Genomic DNA, 24,843 nt, shown 5'->3' with positions numbered 1-24,843 from the left:
GGAGTGGAAGGAAGCAAACTTATATAATCCCAACCCGTTATACTATAACCATTTTATTACATGATTTATCAATATCCGGTTCCCAGTTTTTATCAGACAGAATTAAAAATCATAAGATATCGATAAAGCACATGACAAAGATGAATTACTTAAGTATTACGTCAAAAGTAACTATGTTAGAAATCAACATGGCAAATGCAGATCAGTCATCTGAAATATATGCAGATTATGTTACTTATAAAAGCCATTCATATGCATAAAACATAATACTATATCAGTAAAGTAGACAACACTGTTTCAGGAATTTTCATAGCAAAATTTCATCAAATATCAAAAGTTAAAAACATGTGCAAAATTATGCTACATTAGGAAAGATTTTTGAATCAATTTATCAATTTTTGGAGAAAGTGAAGTAATATCATTAAAAGTCAATCAATTTAACAATTTTCAATAAGTGATTAATCATTTGTTTTACTTTTTTTAAATATTTTTTTGTATTTTATTATTATTATTTTTTTATAATAAAGTAATGCTGTAGGGGAAAAGTAAAAAGGGTCCATAACTGTCGATTGTCCAAGGTTGGTATTTCTTCTTTTACTGATAACAGCTGAACTTCTGGGTTTAAACAGAGTTAATAGTTCTCTTCGATGTTATGTCTGCAGACATTAGATTCATCCTTCTTCAGCTGATATCAGCGACGGTGAAAGTTGAGGTCAAGTTGTCTGCAGGTCAGAACTCTCTGCTGTTATTCAGGTGACGTCAGACATACAGAGAAAGTGAGGAATCCAGGTGTCATATTTCTTGAAATTATTTGGCTCTTTGGTTTATTACTCCATGTTGTTTCAGACGACCGTGATCAAACACTTCTCAAAGTCCTTCATGGTGTTCACAACCAGAACCTTGGATCGGTCCTCTGGACCGAGTGGTTTGACGTAAATCCTGCAGCCTTTAACCCAAGTGTTCTCAATCTGCTTACGCTTCCTGAGAAGCCGTGCATGTTTAGAGATTTCAGCATTCCTTCTGGTCAGATGGTCGTTCAGATAAGCAGCAGATCCCTTCAGATTCTTCCTTTGATTCATCAAAGCTAGCTTGTGTTTGTGATTCACAAACCTGATGAGGATTTATCCGTCTCCTTTCTCCTGGGGAGCAGGTGGCAGGTCTCGATGGTATTGAGATCCAGGGAAATCCCTTTAGATGTGAGAAATGAATGTATTTGCTGCTCCAAAGACTCTGCCCCAATCACCGTATTAGCACTGCTAGCTACGCTAGCGCTAGCATTAGCAGTGCTTGCTCCTGCATTCAGTTTCGCTTGAGGCTTGATGATCGGTACTCCAGTGAGAATGACATTATTCATCCTTACTTGCTGTTCCACATCGTCCAGTCTTTTCTCCAGAATCTCGACCCGGTTTTCTCGCTGCTCGTTTTGAGCCCGAAATCTTCGGAACTCTTCCATCATTTCCCAAAGTGAAAAAAAAAAAATTATTTTGATGAAATGAAAATAAACATGTTGCAATTAAAAACATAAATGTTTGGCCCAACTCATAGCAACAATTTTACTTTAAAACAAACATTATTATAGTATTTTAGTAAGTAAGTAATTTTATTAAAAACATTTAAATGACTGGGTCATTTTTGACCCATGTATGGAAATTTGTTGTAGAAATATAAAAAACATTTTCTCCATAAAGTACCTTAAATTCCAGGCTATAGAGCGCACCTAAACCCTTAACATTTTTAAAGGATGTTTGCCTGCTGTTTGGCTGCTTGTGGTATGTCAAAATAAATGGGCTTGATGCCAGAAATGAGAGTACGTATTCAGCTTCTCTCATAGAAGACTGTTCTGAGACTGTATAGAGTCAAGAGGTGCATGGTTCATGGATAATTTTCCATTACTTTTAGTTATATAAGTGTGAGCTTAGATGACTGACAGTTTGAGCAGTCTTCATTGAATTCCTTGTGAATATCTGTTCCTGCTATTCTTTCTCAAAGCGGGAATTTGCATTAAACTTGCATTCCCTTTGTCTCACTCTGACACTATCTGGTCTAGCGCCCCTAGCGGCCGTTAGAAAAAAATGCAAAAATCAGCTAACTCCTTAGATAAAAGCATGACAAGAGAAGCGCCTTATAATCCGGAAATTACCGTATGAAAGTACAAATGGAAATGAAAATCTGTGGTAATACAAAACAAGATATGAAAAGAATAAGTGGAATGTTCAACAATAAAAATATATATTTTAAAAGATAAAACAACAAAAAAACTCAGCAATCATGAACTAACAGAAAATGAATACAGGTCATTTTTGACCCATGTTGCGCATTAGAGGGGGTGTGGATATGTTTAAGATCATTTTAAAAGTAATTGTTTTATTTTTCTTTCATCAATTGTTGTTTGAACTGTAAATTATTTTTCTATTCTTTATTTGTTTTTTGTTTTAATTTTGTCAGTGTCTTGTATTTTTCTACTTTCTAATCAGATTTTTTTTTTCTTAACTTCTTTGCCCCAGGTTTCGTTGCATAGTTTACCCTCTACAACCCAAGCTGACTCTGCTTGTTGCCAAGGTCGCCATTGTGTCAATCTGGGTATTGGCAGTAGTCATCCTGTGTCCGGCTGCAGTAGCCCTCACGGTGGAGAAAGTCCCATTTCATTACATGGTGCACAACAACGACTTCAATCAGACCTTGCCTTTGTACACCTGCTACGAAAACTTTGCCAATCCACAGATGAGGAAGATCTATACCGCAGTTCTGTTTGCCCACATCTACCTGCTGCCCCTCGCAGTCATCACACTGATGTACATCAGCATCGGAGTCAAACTTTGTTCCTCCGTGGTCGCAAACAGGGAGCCGCAACTGGCCAACATCAGGAGACACGGTCAGCAAATGGTATCGCAGAAAAAGATCAAGGTGGTGAAGATGCTGGTGGTGGTGACTTTGCTTTTCATGGTGTCATGGCTGCCACTCTGGACACTGATGATGATGACAGACTATGGAGGCTTGGACAGGGACCAACTGGACCTCCTGACAAGTTACATCTTTCCTTTCGCACACTGGCTGGCTTTTTCCAACTCCAGCGTGAACCCCATTGTCTACGGTTACTACAACAAAAACTTTAAGAGAGGTTTCCAGTCAGTTTGTAAGTCCAGGCCTTTCTGTTGCAACTTACAACTGAAGAGAAGGATGGCCAGGTGGGGCAGGAAAGGGCAGTCTCAGCAAGCACCTTTTGGTGGCAGTGATTCAAGAGATGGCACAAACAACCACAACAACTTTGTGCTGGGACTTCGAAACCGCGTGCACAATGACAACAAGTTGAACGACATGCCAGAGGGGAACAGGGGCATGAAAATGGGGTGTGTGATGGTCCACTCGGGTGGAAATTCTTCAGATCAAGGGTTAGAACTGGTACCCATACATAAGAAGAGCAGCACCGCAGAGGGCTCGGAAAAAGTCACCTCAATGGCAGTTTCAGTTTATCAGGCATGGGATGACTGAGCATCAACACAGCCGAGAAAACAAAAGACACTAAACAAAGCCATCAAGAATTTGAAGGAAGCAACAGTTATCTGTACTTCTGGGAGCATCTCATCTTCAACACATGATGACATCACTGAAGCACAGTGATGTCTATTGATGACGAAATGGTCTAGAGTAGTAATTATTCTCAACAATATCCTATTAGGGAAGGTTTTATACAGATCTTTAACACCAACCTTTAAACAGAGACAATCAAGTAGATTGTCATTTTTCCAGTTTGGTTCAAATGTATGTTTTAGCTGTGCCTGTTGTTACCATTTGAATGTTCCTACAGGCAAATCGATAACATCGAGCTTTCATGTCGTCAGAGCCACAGACAGAAACAAGAACTCTGTTCTAATGACGGACAGTATTTTCATCATTCATTCATTCATTTTCATTGAACGTGCTAAAATTGTACAGTCAAAGAAGAACAACCAGAAAACAGATTCAGCAAAGAGGCAGTTATTGTGCTCAAGGTATTTAATGCTCCACCAAGGCCACTGGTTTACATAATACATGATAGACAGTTTGTCTTGTTGATTAAATCATGTTTAAATAACAGTTTTAGGGGAAAAAAATAGTTGGTGTAAATAAGTTTAACATCTGACTTTTAGTTAAATATTATTTAAGGTGGTGTCAAAAACAAACAGTATCGTCAATAGTAATTCATATAAGGTAAAATAAAGATTTCAATTCTGGATTTAAGGCACTGAAAACTACATCAATTTCTTGAATTCATCACATAATCCTGATTTTAACAACAACATTCTAATGAACTAATGGATCAATATAATCTTTCATTAATGTGTTTAATCATACCTGCATTGCCTTTGTTTCCCATCCTTAAGGCTTACCCATAGCTCTTCTGTGCTAAATATAGTCTTAAAGTTATTTTAGCAGCCAAATTCTCATCTTTTTTTTCTAAAATATATTGAACAGCTCAGTGCGTAAGGGCCAGCATTTACACAGCAAGACAGACTAAATTAGTTCTAAACAGGTAAGTTAATAACTTTAGAGTGCATCTTATTCGGAGTACTCAAAGAACAGATGCAGACAATGTAAGCTATCCTGAAGTCCATGACGAAATGTGCCTTAATGAGCAAAAATCTACCTCCACAAAAAAAATCTTTAATATTATTATTATCTTTTATTGACATTAAATACAGATATTTACAAAAGCACAATGCTCTCAAAAACAAACCCCAATTAAAGATTCTTACACCTCTCTAGGACTTTATATAAAACTGTTTTTCATCTGTCTTTATCCATTATTTAAGCATGAAGTTTATTTTTCTTTAATGAGACTGGCGTGAGCTTTGCGAAGAATTTAGCAATACGAAAGGTTTAATAAGCGGCCCAAAAATCTGCAGAAAAGAAGCTTGAAAAACCAGATGGTATTTGCACCTTGGTGACATGTTAATATTTAAAAAAAATAATAATCTGAAGTAGTTGTTTAAAGCAGATACACTTTTTTCATTATCTCTGCAGAGTCCAAGAAGTGAGGCTTTTCTTTAAAAAATGTTTCTCATGAGGGTTTGTCTGTGTGGGAAAAAAAAGGACTGAAACTGTACAAATCACCAGTGCTACAAGATCTGATTTTTAAAAACCTGAGCTGATTACTGCTCAAGAAAACCTTGAAATAAAAGTGATCTTTAAAAAAAAAGGAAAAAGATTCAAATAAACAAATCCACGACCGATGTGTTTTGAGAGTTGATTAATTACTGGTGCATGTGGGTGCTTACATGCATCGGCAACTGAATAAATTGCAGGTAGAAATGATTATAATTTGATTATGGTCTTCAGCATGCTTAATTGATCAAGGGCATTAAACAGCAGGCAAAAATAGGATTATACTTTTGTTTGCAATAAGCACAGCAAAGCTGCGTGGTACAAAAAAGGGAAAAAGAAAAACAGGCTTTTTAAGTCATTGCCTTCCTCTTTGAAGCACCTTTGTGCCACATTCACAACAAAGGGTGAAGAAATGTTTAATTGGAAAAGACAGTTAACGATCCTGTCACCATATTTTTGCTAAATTGAAAAGCCTGATTTACAAATGAAAGACTGATCCTGCAAATCTGCCAACACAGTTTACAAAAATGACTTATTTGTTTAAAGCTGAGACAGTCCTACATGAAAATCCACTTTCTGCCCACACAAGCATTAGGAACTGCACCGATGAGGAGTTTATTTGTGAGGAATGTGGCGGTATATTAAAATCTACTTAAAAAACTTTTGAATAGATATTTATCTATCCAAACTTCTACAGTCTACAACTATACTCATAATACTACATTTTTTCTACTGAGTGATCAGCTTATGGTTTAGCTTTGTATCCGTGGCAAAGGTCAAGCCTCTTGGCACGCCATTGCTGCCCATTTTTTAAACCAATGTGCTTCTCTTCAAATAGGTTTGCAGTGTGCAGCTTCAACAAGTGCTGAATGTTTTCACTTTGCTGCATTTACACTTCAAACTACTTGAACCAGAAACATCCTTAGCAGTTTACACACTTGCTGGTTTAAATAACTAAAGTTGAAAACTGGTGAGTTGTGCAACATCTTTATCATTCATCAATCGTCACTTCACAATTGATGCATCTGCGCAGAGGCTCTACGTGACTTAGTCACTGCAGTTTTTTGGGTCGTCCAGGTTCGTAGAAGGTCTTAGACAGGTGCAGTTGTATCTTAAGGAAAGCGCAGGTGTGTCTTAAAGTTCCCTTGTGGCTACTTTAAGGGAAGTCATGAAAATGAAACATGTGACTGTCATGCATGTGGTAGGTGTATCGTGAAGTTTTTGTAAGGATAATGTGAGCTACACACACTTCTAACGTATGGGAGATGCTTTCATAGAGTACACTTACGCCACACTCTAGTTGTTGCACTCACTGGCTCCCTATTGACCACACACAAATGCAGGGCTGTGCAGGTGATACGTAAATGCCCGTAGGATGCCTCCACAAACTACACCTCTGAATGTCTGATTTTCTAATGTCTCAAGCTACGTTCATGTCACCCTCAGCAGCACATGTTTAAATGGCCACTTTCAATGAAAAGTAAAAAAGGAAACTTTCCGTGACCATTTTCAGTACCAAGTATAAGTACAAAACGCACTGCCATTGAATACGCGTTAAAGGTCAAACTGGTTGAACTTTGACCAATTAGGGACTCAAATTTGTTAGTTAAGTTTAGATGACATCTCGTTTAGTTCACAGAAGTGCCAACCATTTGAAAATTGATCACAGAGGAGAAATTAATAACTGTGGTTTGTGCCTGGCCAGAATTCTCTGACACCAAGTCTTTCAAATATTGGAATAGAGCTGTGAAAGAAAAAGGCTGGAGCAAAATTTGTGAAATTTGCACCGCTTTGACACTTCACATCAAGCTTCTTTCAACTGTAAGTTGTGAACATGCACTAGAACAGAGAAGTGACAGTTCAGTGTGAACACCATAGGTTAAATGTCATAATATGCCCGGTGTGTCTGCAGCTTAACAGCCAGGAGTGCCCACTTATCACCTAAACAGCATTAATGCGCTTTTTGTGCTGTGCGAAGGTTCCAGGGGGATTGAAAAAAAAATCTGTACGACATGCCTGCGTCCCACCTATTTCACCCTTACTTAACTTTAAATGTTGTTTAAGAGTTTACTATGACCTGTCGCTCGCAGCATGCTTGTAGAAAATGTTGTGCATGAACATTTTCTCCCTACAAGATCATCAAGTGGTCCATTTTAGACAGCCCGTGTCCAAGCATCAGTCTCATTACAGCACATTCAGTACATTAGTGTCATCCACACTGACACTGTTGATATTCATCAAAATATAGCTAAGTTACTTATAAAAGTTAAAAGATATTTAATTATGGCAGTTTTCCAGGAAGAGTCAGTCTTGTTTTCACACTTTTAACAGACCAGTGTTTGCTCTCCCCCTTGCTCTCCCCCTTTGTCTAAATTCAGCCCCTCAACAGACTTTCACACCAGGACAGAATAGGAAGTTTGTTTTTACTCGCTGCACTCTCAAAAGCTGAAGTTGGCCAAACTGCCTGGAAACGTCCTGCAGTTACAACAGCTGCTTATTTGGGTCTGTTACAACTTGAAAATCACGCAATGACAAGGGAGAAATATGGCATCTAGAAAATCCACTCTCCCTGCTAATAAACTACTCCTACCAACATACGAATTAGTCATGTTCCAGTTTTTATAAATTTGTGCTGCATCCCGTTTGCACGGAGGGCAGTTTTTTCTGACTCAAAGGGCACATCGTATATTTCTCTCTTGTTCACTTTTGCTTTCAGTTCTACTAGATTTTCTGTGAGCTTATACTGTAGTAAACTACCTAATTTTCCGCACTATAATGCGCACCTAAAAGCCTTTTTTTCTAAAAAAGAAAAAAAAACAGATTGCCTTAATATTTGGAGCGCATTACATATGGATTCATTCTGGCTGTGTTTACTCATGTAGAAACTATTTTTAAAGTTACACAGACAGCGCTTTGTCTAAATGTTATTCTGTTATTTCACGAGTTTCAAATAAGGTTGGGTGTTGTGAATACGGTAATGCGGTAGGTTCAGAGGTGTTGGATTGTGTTCTTCTTTTTATGTGTTTCTACCAATGTTGGGAGTTAAAGTAGTCCCAATAACGTTTTGTTAGCTGTATCATTTAGTTGTTTATGTGTTGCAAATAAGGTTAGGAGTTAGCGTACTCACAGTAATGTTTGTTTTAGCTGTATCAGTCTGTTTTTTATAAGTTACAAACAAGGTTGGGCGATGCAAGTATTGTGAATATGCTAACGCACCTAACACTACTAGCGTGTTACAAATCTGTTTGGTTTACAATGAAAACAGTTAATAAATTCAGACTTAATTGTGAAATTTACTTATCTCTGACTCTTTTTGACTTGCTTAACCCTTGTGCTATCCTAGGCACTTTAACATTGGGAGTTGGGTCATCTAGACCCGACAAGACAGTGCGCTGAACCTTTTTTCTTCAATGATTTGTTATCTTCACTGGTGTCCACGTATTACATGTAATCCTCTTCACCTTTATCCACCTTTGCCATGGTAGTGAGAACCCGTCAATGTAAGGGTGGGGTCATAGGATAGCACAAGGGTTAATGTACCTAATAGTTTGGTGCACCTTATACATGACATAAGGTCCATCTTTTAGTGCAGATAATAGGGTACAGAGAGATTCACGTACATGGAAAACAGAGACCCTTGTTTTCAGGTGGACGGGGTCTACCTGTTTGGTCTGCACCACAGTGCTTGGCTAAATTTCAAAGAAAACAGGCCAGTGGGAATTCTGTTCCAGCACCCTGAAAATGACCTTGAGACGATATCAGGGTTGACGGGAGAAATAAGTTTGGTAACTTTGCAGCTTTACTTCATGAGTTTTTAAATTGTTCTATTGTTTTCTTTTTCAAAAAAGGCCACTTAACATGTGAAGGTTTTCCTTTTTTCTTAGAGATGACTTATAGAAACTTCAAACAAGCAAAGTTTTTTAAACTACCAGTTGGTGCTCTTTGAACGGCCGCTGTCACATCCTGTCAAGCGGTCGTATGATTGAATAATATATATTTGGAAAGACATATTTAAAAAAGGGGGCAGCTGGGTCGTGAAATCCTTTACAAATGTTCATTTGAGGATCTATATCTTTTCAACTGATTCTCAGAAGAATGGAATCAGTCATGCTTTTATGGCATGCGCTAAGGATTCTTTAAGCTCTCAAGTCTCACATTTAGCTTTTTGTCATTGATTGCCAAAAGTGCAGGTATGCACCAAAGGTATTAACATGTCCGCCTAAGCACAGGGTTGTGAAAATGGCCAGTATTCTTGAAAAGCAAGCAATTGCATGTCGGTCAGTCTTGCGGCTGTTATTTTTTCGTATTAACGGCGGAAACCTTTAATGCAATCACAGCATGAGTGTTGTTTCCAGAGTTTATGTGCTGCACTGAATGTCACACATGCATATGAAAAAGGGGATTACAGGCTGCAGGTAATGAAGTGACCTTAACAGTCTGCTCAATTGCCCCGCTTTGCTTTCAGTGCAGCTTCTCGGCGCTGCACGCTGCTTCCCGGCATCACACTCATGGTGGACCCTACAGATACAACAGCTTTCCCAAAAGGCACATCAATTTTAGATTATCCTTTCAAAGAGGAAGTCATCCTAAACACAGATAAATACTCATGTCAGGGTTATTCTAATGAAGTGTTTTTTTGACCTGAAAGTAAAACACTTTGTTTAAAGGAAGCTGTTGAGTTGTAGCTCTGTTGACAGATAAAATCAAAAGCCTGCTGCTTTTAATCCTGTAAAGACCCTTCACGGAGGCAGCCATTTTGAAATGAGCAGGAAAAGTCCTTCTACTGCCCCTAGTGGAATGATGAAAAACTACAGGGCAGTAAACATGGTTTGTAAGAAAGGTTTGGATTATAATAATGAGATAGAAATGCATATATCAAATGAGACCTATGGTTATTTAGCGTAAGTTATAAATTTATGTAAAAATAAATAAAAGGAAAATAACATTTTAGTTAATTAACTGTGTTTTAATCATTTCAAAATGTAAAAGAATAAAAATGATAAATGTTTTTTTGTTTTGTTTAGCAAAAAACCTATCAGTGAAGATGAAAGATTACCTTCATACCCTGTCTTTATTTAGTTTCTATTATTTAGTAGAGTAGAGAATTACTGGAGCAATTAAAACCAGAGAGGGCTGATATCCTATGTTACTTTTAAGACTCCAGCTGATTAACCTACCTAACTTGTTTTAGTTGACAGTAAGAAGTAAAAGACAGATAACAGTTCATATGCTTGTGCAAACAATTATTGATATACTATACTTATTGATATACTTAGGAAAACATGATCCCTGAAGTGTCACATTTTCAAAACGGGTATTGGAAAGAAAAAAAAAAAGAAAAAACGGTGTGCTTACATTTGATAAAGAAACCAAGAAACGGCTTTCTTGATTTCTCTTTTTATTTTAAATTTGAGGAAAACTCCCTTAATCTGATCCCTTTAGACTGTAAAATCTAGCATAGCAATCGACTTTCACCAAGACACACCGGGCATATGTTCAAAAACGTGCTGAACATGGCTTCTTGAACGCACTTTTAGCATTCTTTTTTTACAGTGGACTGTCTACACCCGATAAAGCGCAATGTACTCACAGTTGGAAGAGTCTTGGTGTGAAATGTCAAAGTGGTAAAAGTCTTGCGAGTCTTGCTCCAAGGTTTTTCTTTCACAGTTCGATTCCAAGAAAGACTTGGGATGATATAATTCCGGCCAGGTATAGACCGCGATTATTAATTTCTCCTTCATGATCGATTTTCAAACAGTTGGCACTTCCAAAAATTAAAAAGGACTCTACCCTTACGTCATGACCAAACCCTAGTCCCTGATTGGTCAAAGTTCAACCTTGTTAAATTATTACAGCACATTCAATGGCTGCGCATTTTGTGTGTAGAGCTTGAAATCGGACTTGTATAGTGAGACAGAGACAACAAATGTGAGAGTTTAAAGCCTGAAATGCATGTCTACATAAACTTTTCATTGGATCAGGTTGCTTGAGGCTGCCGGTGTGAAGGTAGATTTAGACTTGGACATCAGTCCTGAAATGATGCAGTACAGCAACTCAGAAAACAAATATTTTACTAGATTAAAAACAATAAATCCACAGTTTAGGCAGTGACTTCTAAGGAAATTAGACAAACAAATCGCTTAGTTCAAAAAGGGCCCAAGTCCAAGAGGTTTGTTTTTCCAGGAAAAGATTTCAATTGCACAGCTTAAAGGGAGGCTACACCAAATGATTAATACTTTACCTAGATTTAGCGCCAGTTCGTAGCTTACAAATGCTATAATATGAAGCACCTCACCTTTATCATTTCAGAGGACTAGCAAACTAAAGTTTCTGGACTTGGGCCCTTCTTGAATTAAACAGGGGCGCTGCCATATTAAATAACTAGTGCTGCCATCTATGGGATAAAGCAAAACCCATGCAAGAGAGGCTCAAGTCCAGGAATTTTTCACTTAATGCATTTTAAATGCCATGCAAAGTCAATACATTACAATGGACTTGGGACTTTTTTGCACATAATCAGATAGCTTTTCCCTTGAAGACCATAGAACATATAATATCTCTATTTTGAAAAATTGTGGACTTGGGCCCCTTTTGAACTAACCGATTCAAATCTATGTGAAGGATCTTTATGGTAGTGCGATTGACACCCATTTTCTTTTTAAAATTCTTAACACTGCAAAAATTGAATTTTAAGAAAGTAAAAAAACTCTTGTTTTGAGAAAATTTGTCTTATTTTCTGTCTTGCAAGAAAAATAATCTAAATTTAAGGTAACATGTCTTAGTGACTTAAATAAAATAACAAAAAGAACTACTGGTAAAACCCTTTTCCTCCCCTATTGGCAGATTTTTTTGGTTAGTTAAAGAAAATCAGCCAATGGGGTGAGAGTTTTTGACTTCTTTCAGAAGTGCCTGTTTAGCATTATAGGCAAAAGAAAAAGAATTACGTCATTTTATGTGTGAGAGGTACAAATAGCTTTGAAGTTAAAAAACAAAAATAAGGTTAAAGGAAGAAAATAGTTTATTTTTCAGGTGAATCAGCACTATAGGTTGTTTTTTTCGCATTTCTTTTTGGCGTGCAGAATAAATTAGAAACTGTGAAAAATCACACTTTGCGTGGTTTTTTTTTTTGAGTGAGCAGAAAAAAACAGACACCTTCAGCTTCAGAACAGCAGCACATCTGAGCCCACTGGCATCTATTTAAAGAGAAATAGTCATTTTCTTCATCTGTCTCATCAAGCATTGTTGACATGAGGCTTCAGTAGTTGGGGGGGGGGGGGGGGGGGGTGCAGCCCATTGTTTGCAGCATTTCTTGTTCTTCCTGTCACTGAAAATGGTTTTGTCTCTTCTTCATCCATATTGGAGCTTGCTGTCATGCATGAGGAGTTTGGTAACAACCTCATACCTTTTGGTGTCAAGACACAAACTTTAAGAGCTCAACTCAAACTTGTGTGCAGAATGTTGCCGTCAGGTGTTGTTTTGTGTTGTGTTATTCAGCAGGTTTCCAGGTTGTGGCTTTGTCTACATTTGCAGATTTAAAACTTGATTCTGATGCCCATTGGGTCATAGTAGAAATCATATTGTTTTAAAATTATACTTGAAATTACAAAACAAAAGCATGAATATATTTCCTTAAAAATAACAGAAGAAATTAAAGTTCTAAAAAAGCTTGTCCCTTGACCTCATATTTCTTTCTTTCCAGTGTGGCTTCTCGTATTCGTGTGTTTCGTCACTTATTTGACATCAGCCACTATTTTTGGACTATTCCGATTTGCTTTGGATATTTAAAGCGGTGTCACTGAACTGTCTCGGACAAAGTGAACTTTCTTTACTGTCTCTCAGTTTAATGTATGCAAATGTATTACTGATGTCAGAAAGAGTGTTTTACACGGCTCCTCATAGTGAATCGGTTTTACCTGATGACAACTCAGGAAAAATAAAACACTTGATGAAGTTTGTACTTGTGCTGGTAATGCAAAGCCTTCTGTGTTCTCTTTGCATTGTACTTCTCTGCCTTTTTGTGTCGCGTTACCTGTATTTATGTAAAAAGAAAAAGTTCAGTCAAAGAAAAAGTTTTATTTTGTTTTAATTGGGAAACTTGGATCAACATTTTTATTTTCCTCCCCAACCCTAAAAATACCATAAACATTTATTATCATTTCGCAATCATTTTACAACAATAAACAAATAATTTTAAATGAAACACACACTTCATTATTTTGTTTTTCTACTTTTTTAAATGAGAAATGTAGCTGTGTTATTTGTTTACTCCTATTTAAAACGAATTTTGGAAATATTGTAGAATATAACAAACCATTAAAAAAAACAGACTAAAGCAGCAACATTACCTTTGACTAGTAAGTCACACCGAGATGTCGCAGCATCCACTTCTTTCTTTAGTTCACTTTCTCATGCATCAAATATCCTAACACGGTTAAAGCATGAAGTTTATGAATTTCAATGCTTTGCTGTTAAAAAAGGTAAATAGGAAAAAGTACCTATAAAAATTTACTCACACTTCATTAATGTGTTTAGATCAACACTTGACAGTACAGCGCTTCAAAAATTAATTAACAGAATATTTTATTTAAAGGTTTTAGGGATAAATAAAAAGTGAATGTAATTTATTTTCCCTTTTTTCTAAAATACCTAAACTGGAAACCCAATGTATTTTTAGACGAGTGGCTTTTGTTTCACTGGGCTGGGACAAATGTGTGACGTAATTCACTAAATGTCTTAAAATGTGTACATATATAGGGCTTTTTTTTTTGTTTTTTGCATGAGTTGTAGAACCTTGCTCTTGTGATTTTCAAACATTTTAAAGGAATCTCAAATTCATCCCAAAATCTGTAAATCAGAAAAATGTCAGACAAGTTTATAAGAGCTTAACAATAGAATGTGTAGCATTTGCATTATATGCATTTTGTTTGAGCGAAATTCTTCCAAAACCTGTTTGAAATAATTTCAAGAAGAGTATTTCCAGAACATCTGCAGCTCAGTGACTCAATCCTGAAACAGTATTCCCTATCAGGTCTCTGTCGGCTCATTCTGCTCTCTATTTAAATGAGGTGGAAAATAAATTATTGGATGAAAGGTAGGGGTCCTTGAGGAGCGGGACTGAGAGACAAACGCTGTCACAGAATGATAGAATGAGCAGATTAATGGTTTAGGTTTTATTTCAAAATATTTGTGCTCATTACAAATCCAAATTATTTTGTAAGTTATTACAGCAAAAATCTATTTTAATAGAAATACATCCTTAGTCTCCTGCAGTGTCACTAGGAAAAGATTTCAAAAAGACATTTTCCCCCAGAATCAGTGGGTGAAGCTAAGACTGGTCTTTCATAAGATCCGATATAATCTTTAATTCCCTAAACTCCCTCCATAGTTCGCTTGAAAAGCCTCATGAGAAGGCAGCACATGTTCCTCTCTAACAAAAGGGCATCTCTCCTCTGTCATTTATACACACATCATAACTGCTGGTAAATTAGAATTTGTATAATGTTTTTTTCTGATTGTAAATTAAAAGTAAGTTTTTATTTAAAAAATCTTTTTGAATTTTTCTGTCTTTATGGAGTGGTTTATATGTTGGAATATTTGTGATAAATGTATTTTTCTTGTCTGTCTGAAATGCTAAAGTGTGGTTCTAATGTCTCATGGTGCAAAAAAAAAAGAGACTGAGACGTTGGTTTGATGGTTGCAGAGATTGTTGGTTGTCTTTTGCCGCCTGTTGCTTTCTTGTTTTTAAGGACGAGTCTTTTGAGAAAACTAAGCATCAAGCTGGTTAACCATGCAGGCTCATAATTAACTTTAGTTTTTGCTTTTCTCCCATTAACGAGAGGGGGCAGTCCCCGGAGGATTTCTTTTCCTGAAAGTTTAGTTTAAATTTGACAACTTCTTGCAGAAATGACCTGAAGCAAATGATTTCAGCACCGAAAGCTTTGATTGATCCTCACGTAAGGGCCATTTGATTTGTAAATCACTGTACTTTAAATGTGCCTCCACTGTGCCTGCTTTGACTTTTACATTAAGATGAAAATGTCTCTCTGCTGTGAAACATCTGAATCTAAAGATGAAATTGTGTATTTTTTTAGTATTCCAGCTCGGTGATCACACGACGATGTGACTGCAGGTTTTGGATCATCAGTGATCTCATAGCTATTGAATAAAAGAACGGAGGATATTTTCAGCTTAAAGGCGGTAAAATAAAAATGCATATTGTGGTATGAATAATGTGAAAGCGCATGTTTTTATTCTGTGAACTTGTGTCTGCGTCGTGCAGGCCATGCAACTGCATCTGCTTGATGGAGATGATTCAAAGATTTTCTGCTGTAAAACAACATCCCCTTCTATAAATGTTCTAAGCTCTTTTGGCCCATTGTTTTTTTATTTATTTTTTTCGATTTCTGCTCTGACTTCTCCGGTTTCTGGTGTTCATAATCTGCACTGTTTTGTTTCTTTTCTTCTCCTCGTGTGTCCTTTGCTAAATAAATGACTTTCACAAATGCATTTCTGCCTGTGCCTGCTGCTTATACAGTAAAGCCAGTCCAGATTATTTTAGGTCACATAACTGGAATTTTAGCTCAGAACGTCTTCAAACTCTCCTTCGTCAAAAATGGCTTTGAGACGCTCTTCCACATGTTCTTAATGACTGTCTCATTATCCATTTTGAAAAAAGTAGCAGATGGTGAAGGATATGTAGAATGATAATTGAGGCACATTGATTTTTTTTTAGGCTCTGCTTCAAGGCAGTGTCATTAAAAGCGAGAACGGAGCACTAGTTAAATATTGAGTATACTTCTTAAAGAGTCCTTATGCTTGATACAAGCGCTGTTCTAAAATTAATCAGAAGTCATCCCACACATCAGAGCAAAAAGTCCTGAGCTTCAGAAACTGAAAAGGAGCTGCAAGATTTCATTTTGAAAAAAGCTGAGAACAAAAGAAAATCATTTAAAGAATTCCTGCTGCTCTTACAAACTGAATTTTGGAAAAGTCCGGATGTTTTTGATTCATTTAAATAAAAATAAAATGTATCCTTGTGATCCAATACTTAAGAAAAGAAAAGATGACATGAAAATGTTTGGTATTAAGTCCTAAACGCTCACACACTCATACCTTCATCAATGTTTGGGGTTTGGAAAAATAATTAGGAAAAATAAAAGTTTGAAAAAAAGCAAGACAACTATGAAAAATTCACATATGAGAACATCTCAGGAATAAGAATATATTGTTCCTCAACATGAAACTGCAACAGCAGAATCCATATTTATTGTATTTGTTTATTTACTCTCAATGTCCATATCTACCTAACTAACATGACATGTAAGACAGTCTAAATAAACACATTTGGGGGGGGAAAAAGATACTGAAAAAAGGAAAACCACAGAAAATGTATGAATTTTAAAGTAAAGACATTGAGCAAATGACTTTCTTAACCCTTGTGCTATCTTAGATGACCCCACCCTCCTTCCCTACCATGACAAAGGTGGATAAAGGTGGAAAGATTTCATGAAATCCATGGACACCAGTGAAGATCACAAATCATTGAAGAAAAAAGGTTCAGCGCACTGTCTAGTGGGTCTAGATGACCCAACTCCCAATGTTAAAGTGCCTAGGATAGCACAAGAGTTACACAAAGATAAAGATGAAATGGAACGTATAGATAAAGGAAGGTTGTTTAAGTCATAGGGAGCTTTAACACAATAATTGTTTTTTCCCAGATTGTTTTTTACCTCTCTGAACAAAGAAAAATACCTGGTTAATATGTCGTAGGTTATGTTATGAGCTAAAAGGCACTAAGTACTGTTTCAAGTAAAAAGGAATGTCAAGATAAATGCATTTAAAAATGAATTAAAACCAGTGAAATTGCCTTCTACCTGGAAGTGAAAGCCAGCCTAGTTGTTCAAACAGTGTGCAATGATTAGTACTATCAGGGGAGGGAAGGACAAAGCAGCACAAAGAATTGTAGATGACATCTAGGAAGTGCAGGCAGGCTGAAGAAGCATTGAAGTAAATAACATCAGCGTAATCCAAAATGGGGAGTAATAATCTAAGGAAGCGATTCTGTAGAAAAAGTAAAAATAAAAGTCAAAACCAGAAATGCTTTTTCATTTTCAAAATGAAGCTGCATCAAATGACTCAAAATTAAAATGAAAAAGCAATCCACCAAAATGCTTTTTCATTTTCTTCTTCAAAACTGTTTATTCTGTCACCTAATTAAAACGATAAAGAAAATGGTATTTGACATTTCATTTTCAAAAAGTTCTCTGGTAAATGTGTAGCAAAATTCATCTAGAAATGTCTAATTTGACAATTAAAATGGATATTTGATATTTTATTTTAAATTGCAATTAAAATAAGTAAATAATCGAGCCACGCAAGAAGAGCTTTTTCCTGATGATCCAACTGGTGTAAAGTTCACAGAAAGCATGTCTATTGAACCACATTAAGGCAAAGCCTCTCAGTAATTTCTGCATCACTGGCGTGTCTTGTGCGGCATGTGGCACTCAAAAGCACTGAAGCCTCATTACAGATGTCTGCGTCTCAGCCACGAGCCAGAAAAAACAGTGCCACATTTGTTGGGACTAATTGAACGGCATGCAGTTTCATGAGCTGATTGAGGTGAGAAGCTCATCTGCATGAGGATTACTTTAAACCTGCATGTTTTTAATGAACGGCACAAAGTGTGCCCTGATAAACATTTAATATATGGTTTTCTGGAGCTTTCTGAATTACTTTTTATCGAGCGAATCAATCAACACACAGTAATGGCATATTTGCGTTTCCTGCTTAATTAGACTCTTTGACAGTGAAGCCTTTAACAAAACATTTCAAGGAACAGCTACTCAATAGAAACCTCCTGTGTTTGAGTCATTAGAGAAAGCTTTGCATATTTGACAGACACCAGACCTTTGCAGAGCTCTGCACCACAAATGAGCTGGATTATCTGCCTACTTCTCCGTTCCCTTGGCACAGTACAGTGTGTAATGTTTGGACCAACTTGTTGCATACAGAAAACAAAGTGGATGTAGATGCTAATGGCTTAAAATAACCCAACCACATTCATTTAATTTAGTTTTTGTCTACACTGCCTTCCAGTAGTTTTACTTGACCATACTTTTTGCTCTTGAGTCATTTATAAAAGACAAAAGATTTCTTGGCTATAAAGGGCTTCATATCTTTACTTTTTTTCCATTATTAGGAACATTTTTGTCATCTATTTTAGGGATGCATTAGTGTCTACAGATAGTGGCGTATGTAAATGTCTGCAAGTCATTATCAACTTGAAACGCGAAGAGACTGCATGGGTTTTTTAGCTTTAATAAAAGAAAACAAGGATTATGGCTTGCCTCACAGCAAGAAGGCCCCTGGTTCAAGTCCCGGCTGGGGGGACCTGAACCAAAACATCAACGGGGGACCTTTCTGTGTGGAGTTTGCATGTTCTCCCTGTGCATGCGTAGGTTTTTTTCCGGCTTCCTCCCACCACCTAAAAACATTCTTCATGGGTTAATTGGTTACTCTAAATTGTTCCTAGGTGTGAATGTGTGTAATTGTGGCCTGCCTTCGCCCGCAAGTGGCCAGGATAGGCTCAGCCAGCCCCGTGACCCCGAAAGGGGGGAAAAATGGATTAGAAGGTGAATGAAGATTTATTATCAGATATCTCTATGGCTGTCTATAGATCATTCGCTTCAGATATTTTTGAAAAATACTTTTTTTATCAAATAAAGGCCAATTTGAAACATAGATCATTTTATATTATATACATGTGAAGTCTATGATTATGCTAAATACTTTTTTAAAAATTTTTTTTGTTTAAAGTTTTCTTTTACTTTGAAAAAATATATTTTTTACATACATTTTTCTCTTTTGTTTAATTGATTTTATATTGTTTGTCTTCTCACACTCAAGTATATTTTCTTTGAGAACTTCTAGGTATTTTGCTAAAGTAATATTTTGAATTGCATCATCCTTACTTGAGTGTAGTTTTAAGTTATTCCACCCACTTCTGACTAAAACAGCAAGAGCTTATCAGAAATTTTTAAATGAGGTTACATAAATAGTATTCATGAGAAACCTGCAGAGGTTTAGGTAACGTTTCCATTTGGGTGTCTAACACAGCGTCTCCTGGGTTTGATAAAGTCCCAAACATTCCTTTCCAGTCATTTCATCAAGTCACCACCAAACCAAAATCATAAAGAAATTGTATCGGTGTGTTTGTTCTGGTTTCAACAGAATTTCAGCACAAAGTTTAAAACGGCATTTCAGCAACATTGCAGTGTTAATGAGGATCCGACAAAAAACTTGTGTAACTCTTTATTTTTATTTTTTCTACATTGTTCCATTGAAGTTTTTTTTTTTTTTGTGAAGCAGACAGATGAGCTCTTGTGTCGATATTTGGTTGTAAGGTAAAATGCAGCAGTCAAGAAGGCAAATATCTCCAGACTCGTCCCGCTTCCATCTCTATAACCTGGAGTCACAGCTCCAAATATGATCCAGGTTCTTTACTTACAGAAAAGCAGCTCAAGACCTCTGCAAGTCGCCAGGTCTGACCGAAACAAGCGAGTGTCTTTTCTTTCATTGCATCATAATAACTTCCATCGCATGATTATTCACGGGTTCACTTTTCATCTTCACACAAAACTGTTTCATACAAATTTCATGCATGTGTTTTCATTCAAATTCAACAAGAAGTAAAAATGTTAACAAGACAGAAAGCACTTTTATAAATGGAATTCTCAATATTTTTTAATTCAAATAGCTAAACAAAAACCTCCTGAAACACATACATAGATTTCTAATTGATTGGAGACTTATATAAAAATATGGCCTTTTCTGTGCTGCTTTTGACAGGTGATGGATGGTTTTTCTGACCTTGACCTGTAAATGTGCTGAAATCTGCTATAAATTACAGATGTTTAAAAATAGAACAGCTGGGAAAAATACAAAGCTCACAAAAATCGACCCTGGAGCTCGTAACAGTCTGATTTCACAGTGCAACATCGCTGCATCAACTTTTAAAAACCAACTTTACAGCCTGTCTCTAAATGTCTGACGGTTTCCTAAAACAACACAAACAACTAAAAACTAAAAAGTTGGGGGCTACAGAGCAGATCTCATCAGAGCGTGTAACTTCCCTCCACCTCAGTGAATCCATCCCGTCAGTGCTGCGTCTGTCTCGGGGGGTTTAGCTCTTGTTCCTGGAGGCCACAGCAGTGATCAGAGCGGCTCCCTTTCCACTCCCGTCCTCAGACTTCAGGAACGTCACCTGACACTGTGGGGCCAAATCCTGCAGGGTTTCCTGCATGATGCTGGCGAAACTTTATGAAGAAAAAAAAGAAAAGAAATACATTAACTCCATGGAAATGTGTGGATAGTAAAATCTCCCCTCTAAAACGGGATTTCAATTATGTGACATTTGCTTCTGTGGAGGTTATTGGATTGTTATTTTGTTTGGTCTTTGACTGACAGGATCTCACTGACTCCCACCATTTGATAAATTGGGCAAATAAGCAATTTTTTACGAATCCAACATTATGTTTCATTAGTGAAATCTAGATCAATCATTCAGACCAGGATATGATGGTCTTTCATAATGGAGTGAATGGGACTGCCTTTTTCACTATAAAAAGTGCTTCAAGCCACATATCAAAGAGTTTCCCTTGATAAAAATAAAAAATATATTTTTGGGAGGAGAAAAAATCCACAACTAAGAAACCAACTGCAGTTTCATAACCACAAAAAAATAAATACCCCAGTAGCCTTGTTATTGTTATCTTCGCACAAACTGCCGTCAATTTTTTTGTCCTTTCCAAAGAAGGAGGTTTAAACACTGAAAACAGGTGATAAAATGTGGCCATTATTATTATTATTATTATTTTTGTAATGCTGCTTTTTTTTGGCTCACAATTGAAAAACCACCATCCGGATTGTGAGCAACCATCAAAAGCAGTAGGATGTCTTTGTTCTAATCAGAAATTCTTCAATTCTGAAAACTCCAGACAAAATAGAAGCTTTCAGGGTCTTGTGTCTATAAAGACTCTCAGGGTCTTCAGGGTTTCATAACAATATTAAAGTCGTGAGCGGCGTAGTTTGGCCTGCAGGCGCTACCCGCCTCCGTGGCCCCCCTCCTGACCCGGCCTCCCTGGCTGCTACACGCTCCTCTGCAATTGAGGAAACTGAGGTTTTTTGTCAACCACGCTCACATTCCTAGTATTTTCAGATTATATGTCATCATTTCATTCAGTTTGAGCCAGGGATTCATGTATTACATTTTCACAGTATTTCGGTAAAAATGTGCGAGCAACAGGGAACACCACTTTTGCGAGCTCGCCACGCAAATTCCTTCCTAACTCTACAACTTCTAATTCCAACAGTAGCTTTGTGATGATGCTTGGGGAGTTAGGAGATAAAAGATATAAATCTCTAGGAGGAGTTTTAATTTGTAGCTGGTACTAAAGGTGTTTTTTCTTTTGAAAATGTAAGATGGTGGCCTCTTCCCAAGGTGTTGGACCAATAAAACCTGTGGTTGAATAGTTAAGGTGGTGGTGTGTGGGTAAAAGTTTGCAAAGATCGCTTGTCAAAACTGTCCTTTTCCCTTACTGTGAGAAAATGCAGAAAACGACAAATCTTACACTTTGACACAAAATGGAGACCAAGCCATTGTGTAATTTCTAAACCTCCTTGGGATACCACCAACACCTATGTTTTAGTTTCACTGGTGGATTTTGAAATGTTTTTTGGGGCTCCATAGGAGATTTTGGCTCCAGTAGATTTTGGGAGTGGGATTTGTTCACTATGCCCACAATTCATTTTCACTGGGAACCAGATTTATGCAAATTTAGGTGATTTTTTGAGTTTGTGGCAGGGTTGAAATTTTTGATTTTTGCCTTGGCCCCTTTGACTTCTGCATTTACTCTTGTGTCAAATCTTGCGAATTATCTAATACATATGAACTACTTTAACAATAATAGACCTTTGTCATATAGCTGCAAATCTCTAAAAGCAAAGAAAGACCAACAGTGATGAATATAGAGTAGATGTGTTCACTCCTTACTGAGGGTGTGTCTTGTAAAGGGTGCCGTCCACTCCCACAGTGACGGAGAGCTGGTTCAGATTGCGGTTCTGGCGCATCTTGTCAACCACAGCAGCCAAACCGGCGCCACACAGCTGAGCAGCCCGCCGAGCGACGACGCTGCACACTTCCTTCACCAGCACGCTGTCGTCGCAGGTGGAGCCAGTCAGACCCAGGTGCTGCAGGATGGAGCGGATCTGCCGCATGGCTAGGCGGTCACTTCGGAATCAGAGATTGACACGTTTGCGAGTTAATATCATCCCAGCAGTGCTGTTTGAGGAAGGCTTCAATGAAATAAAGACGACAAATGTTTTACAAAAGTTCAGAACTTTTGAGTCACGGTACAGAAACATTTCAGAGTTGATAATGCGGCGCAAACAGAGACAGCAGTGAGTCGTCTTTTAGGAAAAGCAGCTTGTAAGCAAGTATTTGCAAGGCTAGATACAGAAAAAATGGAAATAAACCCTTAGCTAACCGGAACATCATCATCAGTCATTCTTGTTAGTATAATGAATCACTATTAAAGTCCTCTGTGCACAGCAGTGTTTGAGTCAGACAATGTGGACTCTCATCAACAAACTTTCAGAAAAAACAGCGTGGCTTTATACGATTATGTGCTTAACCAGGACTTTATCGAGGAGCCAGTTATTGAGCAGAAAAAAGACTGTTTCTATTTCAGATTTTTGCAATGAAACCTTTAAGAAAGAAGACAGCACAAGGCGAAATAGCATAAATAGAAGCAGCATGGATGAAAAACGGAAATTAAAACTTGATCAAAACTAACAGGAAAATCCAGCTGCAAGGTTTTAATAAATTTGATCCAGAAAACTTAAAGGACAGAAAATCAACAATGCTGTTCCGTGTTTGTTGTTTTTTTTTTTAACTCCAGTAACAGAGAACAGCCCTGAGAGGTCCTAGTTTGCTCGAAGCTTTACAAAATATCATTCTGTACTTCAACCCTAAGCCTTTCTTTAAGCCCTTCCTATGAAAGTGGAGCCCCCCAGGGTTTGCTTTCTTTCACTTTTTTTGATTGACACATAAAGACAGTTTTTGTCAGGAAAAATAAATTATTGCGGTTTTTCCAAATCCTCTGGAGGCAAAAGCCTTCCTGCTACCTCATCATACTGCAGGAAACAGGCTTTTTTAAGCAAACCTTTCAATTTGTGCCAGAAACTTTGTCGCAAAGATGCCCCTGGTCTTCAGTCGTTCGGACACTTTGCCCCTAAACAGCAGACCTCGCTCGGTGTAGTCCAGCAGGACGTTCCTCACTATCTCACCCAGGTACATGCCGCTGATCATCTTCTCATAACTGTAAAACAAAGAAAAAGACGTGAAAAGAAACATCTTTTTTAAACATCCACACAGGGTTAACGTTAATCTTACTTATTAAAAAAAAATCATGTACTTTTCTTCTTTTAATTTATTAAAATATTTAATGTTTTGTTTTTGTTGAGCTGGTTTGTAAGTGCGAATGTCTGTAAAGCACGTTGTCACAATTTTGTCATTCTTTAAAAATATAAAATAAAAGTAAATGGATTAGACAAATCTTCAGAAACAAATGTCTGATTTATGTTTTGTTAACATGTCCCATCTAAAGTTTGTAAATGATTTCTTTTTTGCATGATTATTTTCTTTTTAAAATTTTGAATCAACAAAATTGTGAGCCAGACGGCAGAGGAAGACATGTTTATCACTAATTTTTGCCAACTTATTATTACACAAAAATAATAAAGTGGAATCCGAAGCAGTATTTGAACCTTTTTGTAAGTAATTATTTGAGGTCTGTTAGAGAACAGCTGCAGCTTTCCTGTTTCAAGCAGCTGGCGTCAAGTGTGTGAAGCATGGTGACATCTATTAACACTTTGTGGGAGCCAGACAGAAGCAGGATTTAGCAGAATACATGGCTAATGAGTCAAATCATCGTTATTTTTTACTGTGGCGTCACCATAGGGCTGGGTGATAAAACGATAAATATATCGCAATATAACTTTTTTTCAATAGAAGAATGAGTCCATCGCAAAAAACTTCTTTGGAAGGGTCAGAAATCAATACTTGCCAATTGTTAATCTTTTCTGTCCTCTTTGGTGAGTAAAGGTTAGAAGGTTAGTCGCCAGTAAATGTACTAGTAAATGATGACGAGTAAATGTTTGCATAAACTTATTCATGTTAATTTGCTCTTCTTTTGGGGCATTTCCTTTTGTCATCTCCTCCTCTACGTCTGCACGCGAGATAAACTAATGTACGGAAGACATTCGTCCACCCACGGCCACATAGCCTGTTTTTAGCTCTCAAATTAAACTCATGAGACGGCCTCATGAATTTGGGGGTTCTGTAGTGATTGACTGCAGAAAGTTGGTGATCTTTACACACTATGTGCCTCAACATCCACTGATCGACTTTGTCATTTGAGACCCCTCTGTGGCTGAGTTGCTGTCACTAGTGGCATCCACTTTCTCATTTCACATCTGACAGTTGACTGTGCAATATTTAGCAGTGTGGAAATTTCCCAGGTAGACCTGTTGCACCTTTTTATATTGGAAACACCAGACAGCCTTATTTTTTGCATGGGTGAGTGACTTCTCATGGCAACATGGTGTAGCTGTAAACTAGTTTGTCATCAAAAACCTGTGTGTTGTGTGGATGAACTGCACAGCTGGATTGAAAAAAGTTTCTGCTGGAAGATACCCCGGTGC

The 24,843-nt window shown here is 37.2% G+C and overlaps 2 protein-coding genes across 2 annotated transcripts in view; one reads left to right on the top strand and one right to left on the bottom strand.

The window, feature by feature from the left end:
• npffr1l2 (neuropeptide FF receptor 1 like 2) overlaps window positions 1-12,077 on the top strand; it is a 143,187-nt gene extending 131,110 nt beyond the window's left edge. Inside the window, exon 4 of the mRNA XM_078952188.1 lies at window positions 2,505-12,077. Within this exon, the coding sequence (XP_078808314.1) occupies window positions 2,505-3,489 (985 nt within the window). The 3' untranslated portion in view covers window positions 3,490-12,077. The remainder of the gene's footprint in view (window positions 1-2,504) is intronic.
• Window positions 12,078-19,377: 7,300 nt separating this feature from the next.
• The window catches only part of hk2 (hexokinase 2), a 55,286-nt gene continuing 49,820 nt past the window's right edge, over window positions 19,378-24,843 (bottom strand). The window contains exons 16-18 of the mRNA XM_004072867.5: window positions 23,304-23,459; window positions 22,133-22,369; window positions 19,378-20,396 (exon numbers count right to left, since the gene is read on the bottom strand). Coding sequence (XP_004072915.1) covers window positions 20,264-20,396; window positions 22,133-22,369; window positions 23,304-23,459 — 526 coding nt within the window. The 3' untranslated portion in view covers window positions 19,378-20,263. The remainder of the gene's footprint in view (window positions 20,397-22,132; window positions 22,370-23,303; window positions 23,460-24,843) is intronic.

This window comes from Oryzias latipes, chromosome 9, assembly GCF_053564925.1.
Source record: "Oryzias latipes strain Hd-rR chromosome 9, Olatipes_Hd-rR_3.1".
In the NCBI taxonomy this organism is placed as follows: Eukaryota; Metazoa; Chordata; class Actinopteri; order Beloniformes; family Adrianichthyidae; genus Oryzias; species Oryzias latipes.
This window is presented reverse-complemented; position numbering and strand designations above follow the sequence as displayed.